The 7262-nt window shown below is 49.1% G+C and overlaps 1 protein-coding gene across 1 annotated transcript; it reads left to right on the top strand.

Moving 5' to 3' along the window:
* The first annotated feature begins 3630 nt into the window (after positions 1 to 3630).
* LOC130020454 (exosome component 10-like) lies at positions 3631 to 6404 on the top strand. The gene is given in 2 exon segments (XM_056111068.1): positions 3631 to 3670; positions 3673 to 6404. Coding segments are annotated over 2 exon segments (2763 nt in total). The 5' UTR covers positions 3631 to 3639.
* Positions 6405 to 7262: the final 858 nt, after the last annotated feature.

A 7262-nucleotide genomic window follows, 5' to 3' on the forward strand; every position in this document is an offset into this window, starting at 1 on the left:
AGGATGCTTGAATGGGAGGTCCATCAGAGAGAGTACAAAGGGAAGGTTGGTGACTCAGTTTTATAGATTCTCTTCCTAGTAGTCCTAGGTTGGACCACTACTTTATGGCTGATTGTAGTTGCCCGAATGATTTAGGGTATCTTGGGATTTCCAGACTGAATTTTGAGAAAAATGTCAGGTATTCCACTAATCTGTTATGTAGCCCATATTTTACTTTATAAGTCATGTCTTTAATATTTGAGTGTACGCTCACTTACACTCGTGTTCAACCGCTCACCCTGGATCTCTTAATGGCAATAAATGTCTATTTCCTGATGTAGCCTGTCATCCATGCAAAATTCAAGGTTATCATATCTTTTTTTCTCTTTTTGGGTCACACACAGCGATGCACAGGGGCTACTCCTGGCTTGCACTCAGGAATTACCCATGGTGGTGCTCAGGGTACCATATGGGATGCTGGGAATCCAATCTGAGTCTGCCCCGTGCAAGTCAAACGCCCTAACCTTTATGCTACTGCTCCAGCCACAAAGGTTATCATATCTTGTTCATTGGCTTTTATCCCTATTAAAAACTCCTGGGTCTGGAGGTGGCTCAAAGGGCTGCAGAGATGCTTTCATTTGGGAGACTATTTGGTTCTTTCCTAGCAAGTGGAGGGTAAAAAAGCACAGAGGGGTGTGACCCCCAAACAAAACAAAACAAGTCTAAACCGATATCCTCAAGGTTGCAAGTCCTTGGGGCAGCAAGATTATTGCCTACTAATCGGTCTCAACAAAGAGTTTTTCATGTTTTATACATTCAGACCCACCCCCCCACCCCCCCGCCGTTGAGATGCAAACCAAACCAATAACTTTTAAGTTCGACCTGTGCTGATTTCTTGAGTCTTAAAGATGTTTTAACCTCTGGTTTATTCAACTAAGTAAAATTTTACTGTGACAGTTTCTCAGAAGATTTCAGAGAGCCAGAGCGGGGCAGAATTCACTGGGTGTGGCAGTTCTATCTATTAAGATGTGAAGAGATCCTTCCTGGAAATGTACCTCTTTCATTCCAAAATGTAATCCTTCAGTGTATGAAATGAGGGTGTGGCAATGTAATTTTGAAAAGTTCACCTTCAGGGGATTCAAAGAAAAACAAACCCCAAAAAGAACGGAAAAAAAAAGAGAGAGACAGACAGAGGATAAAGGAAGGAAGGAAGGAAGGAAGGAAGGAAGGAAGGAAGGAAGGAAGGAAGGAAGAGAAAGATCCAACCCAACCTTCAACCTTCCTTTTAATCCCAAATTGCTCATGAGACTGAAAAATAGGAAGAAACCTAAAAACTGTACCTCAAGAGATTGAATGCAATTAACAATTAAATGATAGCAGAGGGGAAAATGCCTCTAGGTGAGCCAGGATCTCTTCCCTCCCTCACTGGCTGGTAGGGTGGGTCATTGACTCACCCTTTTCCGGAGTTACAGCCAATCGTGGTCCAGACTGTGTCATGGGCTTATAGTTCTAAGGTGGGTCACTGACTCACCCTTTTCCGGAGTTACAGCCAATCGTGGTCCAGACTGTGTCATGGGCTTATAGCTCTCGCATATTTAGTCTCCTGGGATTTTGACTTCAGATCCACCTCTGGACCTGAATCTGAGGTTCCTGCTGCTTCTTGCCGGACAGGGACTGCACCGAACCTTGTTGCAGGTACGCTGTGGTGAGTGTTCTTGGGTGTGCTGAGCTAGCTTCACGTTGATCCCCCTGGGTCTCTCGTGTCTGGGGTGGTTCTTGGGAGCATTAGGTCGGGAAGCTGGGTACCTTAATTAAGCAAGATTTTGATCTGACCCAGAATGTGGGGAGTTGTTATTGAAATGAAACTCAGGCTTAGTGAGGTCTCTTGAAGAGATGGTAGAGGTGCAAACTGGAACATGATTTTGAGTTGGACAGATCTGAGGGTAGGTGTGTTAAGGATGAAAGGAGAGCCAATGTGAACCCACAGCTGGAGTAATAGTACAGTGAGCTGAGTACTATCAGTGAGCAGAGCACACAGTCAACCTTGGTTCCATCACCTGAGCCCCTTTATGGCCTCCCATTTCTGATTATATGGTCAAGAGTAAGCCCTAGGCACAGCAGGATGTGTCCCCAAAACAAGACAATCTGGAGATTTTGGTACACATGGGCTTGAAAAGATTAGTCTAGATGAGGCTGGGAGGCGGGGCGAGGAGGCGGGGCGGGGAGGCGGGACGGGGAGGCGGGGCGGGGCGGGGCGGGGAGGCGGGGCGAGGGGGGATTGTGGTGATAGGTAAGAGGGAAGAGTGTGGCACACGAAGTAGCCCCCATGTGGACCTTTGAGATGCCCCTTCCCCCAGTCTCGCATGTTGGCTATGTCCAGGGTCAGTTTATGCTATTATTAATGTTCACAAAAATCTGAGTGATGGTTTCAGCTTGACAGATGAGCAGTCTGTGGTGGGTCCTTTGGGGTGTAAGTTCTCTACCCCAGGCTCTATTTCTTTGCTTAATTTTTTCCTTAAATGCTTTTTAATTATTTTCCCGGGTGAAAAAAATAAGCAAGCTGGATGCCATTTGCACTTCAGGCATTTGACAATCTATTATGGGTATGGGAAGGTCCCACCAAAATATACTCTCGGTAGCTTGCCGTGCTCTCCAAGAGGGGTGGAGGAATTGAACCCGGGTCGGCCGCGTTCAAGCCTAATGCCCTACCTACTGTGCTATTGCTCCAGCCCACAACAAAAGAGAATAGTAAGAAAGCAAAAAGGCTTTCTTACTATTGCTTTTGTACTGGCTGGGAAAAATATTTGCATATATACCACAGTTTAATACCCAAGGTATATGAAGAATTTATGCAACTGAAATGTAAAAGAAAATCAAAGATGGGACCAATGCGATAGTAGAGTGGGTAGGGTACTTGCCTTGCATGGTGCCAATCTGGATTCTATCCCTACTACCCTGTATCATCCCTGAGTCATTCCTGGGTATCCATATCATAAAAGATATGACAAATACTCTTTTCTTGAATATATCTATCTATCTATCTATCTATATATATATCAGGGCTGTTAGAGTGCTTTCACATTTTACAATTATTTTTTGTTTGTTTAGGTTTCTGTTTCTGGTTTTGATTTTGGACTACACTGGCAGTGCTCAGTACCTTCTCCTGCCTTTGTGTTCAGAAGCCATTCCTTGCTGTGATCGGGGGACTATCTGTGGTGCCAGAGATTATACCAGGTAAACCAAGTCAGCCTCGTACCAGAAAACCCACTATACTATCACTCTGCCCATGTTTGATTTTTTTTTTTTTTTTTTTGCTTTGGATCACACCCAGAGGTTCTCAGGGCATGCTCCTGGTTCTATGCTCTGGGATCACTCCTGTTGATGATCAGGAGGCCAAATGTGTGGCAGAGGGCCACATCCAGATTGGGACCACACAATTGGTACAGCAGCTGCTGTAGGGTGGGTGTGTTGGGCCATACCCTACCCTTTGTTTCTCTGATTACCACTGGCAGATCCTGAGGAACAGTAGGGTGTGGCCCTGAAAGAAAAACAAACACAAATTGACCTCTCCTATATAAGCAGCCTTAAATTCAAGTGCTCTAAATCTTGGCTTCTAACTTGGGATTCTATCTTGGAGAAGAGACTATCCTGGCTGGAAAAATGGCACCTCCGAGTTCCCAGGCCCCAAGGGCTCATCAGCTGCGAGCGTTCCTCAGCCTGAGGAGGAGATGGTGCTGCCTGGCTTCCCGGACATCGACAGCTTCATGAAGTTTGCTCTAAGGTCAGTGGAGGCAGTCATTAAGGCATCTGGGAGCCTGCCAAAGTCTGGCCCAGAATATGATTTTTACCAAAGTTTTCCAGGCTTCCAAGCATTGTGTGAGACTCAAGGAGACAGAACACTTGAGGGCATGAGCAGAATGATGCAGTACTACGTGTGTCAGAGCAACATCAAGGGTTGCAGGAAAGTGACGGACTTGGAAGACAATTTTGATTTATTGGTTGACGCCAATGATGCTATTCTGGATGGAGTGGGCATTTTACTGGATGAAGCTTCAGGCATGAAGAAGCATCAGCAGCCCGTCCTCCCCATAGGATCACAAGCCCGCCAAATGATCGTGTCCAGCTGGAACCGGAAAGTAGGAGAATCTGGCAAAAAAACAAAATCTGAACCCTTCCGGCTGCTTCATGTGAAGAACATCATCCGACCGCAGCTTAAATTCCGAGAGAAGATCGACAATTCCAACACCCCATTTGTTCCAAAGATCTTCATCAAGCCCAACGCCCTGAAACCTCTCCCTCGGGCGCTGTCTAAGGAGAGTCGGGAGCACACCAAGAACCAATCAGAGGACCCGGATGTGCCACCGGCCCTGGTCCACTTCCTCCACCAGCAGCGGACCCAGCAGGTAGAGCAGGACTTGTTCGCACACCCCTATCAGTACGAACTGGATCACTTTACGCCCCCAGAGTGGGCGCTTCAGAAACCGCAGCCCCAAGCCTACAAACCCCTGGAGGACACTGCCTGCCACTTGGTGACCTCGCTGGACCAACTCGTGCAACTCAACGCGACGCTCCTGGCCTGTTGGGAATTTGCGGTGGACTTGGAGCATCACTTTTACCGCAGCTTCCTGGGCCTGACCTGCCTGATGCAGATTTCCACGCGCACCGAAGACTTCATCATCGACACGCTGGAGCTGCGCAGCGACATGCACCTCCTCAACGAGAGCTTCACAGACCCTGCCATCGTGAAGGTCTTCCACGGCGCTAACTCCGACATAGAATGGCTGCAGAAGGACTTCGGGCTGTACGTGGTGAACATGTTCGACACGCAGCAGGCAGCGCGCCTTCTTCAGCTGGGCCGGCACTCCCTGGACCACTTGCTGAAACGCTACTGCAACGTGCAGGCGAACAAGCAGTATCAGCTGGCCGACTGGAGGATGCGCCCTTTGCCGGAGGAAATGCTCCACTATGCCCGCGAGGACACCCACTACCTGCTCTACATCTACGACTGCATGAGGCTGGAGCTGTGGGCTGCTGCCAGCGAGCAGCCCTCGAAGGCCCGGGTGGTGTGGCAGCGCAGTAGGGACATCTGCCTCCGGAAGTTCGCGAAACCCCTCTTCACGGATGAGTCCTACCTGAAACTGTATGAGAAGCTAAAGACGCCTCTTAACACGCAGCAGCTGACAGCCTTCCGGCTGCTCTTCGCCTGGAGGGATCACCTGGCAAGGAGGGAGGATGAGAGCTGCTGCTATGTCTTGCCCAACCGCATGATGCTGAAGATCTCAGAAGAGCTGCCCGAGGAGCCCCAGGGCATCATTGCCTGCTGCACCCCCGTCCCGCCTCTGGTATGGCAACAACTCCATGAGCTGCATCTTCTCATCCAGAAGGCGCGAGGAACCCCTCTGTGCCAGTCGGAAGTTGCCACCGGGGTGAGGAGGAGAGCACTGCTGCCCCATCCCGAGAGGCTGGAAAATGTTCTCGTTGGACCTCACGACCGCTCCCACGCTTGGTCTGGTGACTGCCCTGCCGTCCCCACCAATAGGCCTGTCCCGGGCCAGACGCAGGCCGGCCTCTTCCCAGCCCAGCACGAAGAGAAGACCCTGCTGGCCACCAGCCGCTTCGTTGCCACGGCCGCGGACACCTTGTTTAACGAGGCAAGTGCAGAGCAAAAGGACAAAACCCAGAAGAAAGTCCAGCCAGTGATGCAGTACTTGGAGAACCCATTCGGGATGCTTCCGCAGGCGCTCCAACACCACGCCCACATTTCCCAGGCAGCCAAGGCCGACCCTTCCTCAAACATCAATGAAATCAGCGAGCGCTGGGAGATGGCCAGCCAGGCGCAGGGACAGAAGGACTCTAAGGACACCGCCAGGAAGAGGGCAGCCCAGGCGACAGCCGCCCAAGACAAGGCCAAGGAAGGGTCGCAGACCCCCGCCCAGCCGGTTCTGTCGCTCAGCCAGCAGATCGCCCTGGAAAACACTGCCAAGAAGAGAGAGCGAACAAGTGACCCCAGAGCCCCTGAACAGAAACAAGAGAAGAAATGGTCCAAACTGGCTGAGAAGCCCAAGGACCCCAGGGAGGCGCAGGAGAAAGCTTCTACTTGCTTTGACTACCGCAAGCCAAACGTCCAGGCGTTTGCTGGAAACAGCAAGTCCAAACTGGCCTCCCAGTTTGACCCCGGTAAGCAGCTCCTGGCTGGCAAGAAATGCTTCGCAGCCAAAGAACTCAAACAGACCGCGGGAAACAAAAGCATGTCCTTTGTTCCCCGGGAGTTGGACAGAGGGTTCAGATGCAACTGGCCCAGGAGACCGCGTCCGCCAGACTTCCGGGGTCTTCCCGGGACCGGGAGGCAACGGCCTTGGGATGGTTTTGTATACCATCCCAATTTTAACACTGTTAGAAATAATTGTTACTGGGAAAAAGAATAACTAAACTGGAGCTTGTGACCCCATGTGCGGCCACGTATTTGAATAGGTGGTGGTAAAGAATCTTTTTGCATTTTTTTTCTTGTTTGTTTTTGGGTTATATCCAGCGGTTCTCAGCATTTATGCCTGGGTCTGTACTCAGGAATTACACTGGGCACTCTTGAGGGACCATGCGGGGTGCTGTGGATCAAACTGGGGCTGGTTGTGGGGATAAGGCAAATCCCTTAGTTGCTGTACTATTGCTTCACTCCAAAAATCTTAAAAAAAATTGTTTTAGGATCAGAGAGTTGGTACAGCAGGGACAGTTCTTGTATTTTGGTTCCAGGAATACCTTAGGGAGTGATTCCCAAGCACAAAGACAGGAGCAAGCCCTAAGCATAGCCAGGTACGGCTCAACCCTCCTGCCTACAGCAAATTTAATAAAAAATTGTTTTAAAATACATTTCTTAGTTCTGGAGATCAATGGATTGATGCTTTACACGGAGGAAAATTGAGTGTTGATTCGTGGCACCATATATTTCATGAGCACTATTAGATTAGTGCCCGGCACAGATCTAGGAATAACCCCTGAGCACCACTGGATGTACCCATTCCAAATTATTTGTGATTATTATCTGGAAATGTTTGAATTGTGTACATATGCATATACATGTACACCTGTATACTTGAATTGTATATACATATTACTCAAGTTGCATAAAAACTTATCGGATAGAGGGACTTGAGTGGTAGCTGAAGATTGCCTTAAGAACCTTAGAGTGAAATATTAGATTATTTTGGTTCTGCTTTGGGGCAGGGATTGGGGTTCAGGATGGGATGATGGGAAGATCATCAAAATATGATGATGGGAAGATGTAATGA

This window comes from Sorex fumeus, unplaced genomic scaffold (assembly GCF_029834395.1).
Source record: "Sorex fumeus unplaced genomic scaffold, SorFum_2.1 ptg000012l, whole genome shotgun sequence".
Classification (NCBI taxonomy): Eukaryota; Metazoa; Chordata; class Mammalia; order Eulipotyphla; family Soricidae; genus Sorex; species Sorex fumeus.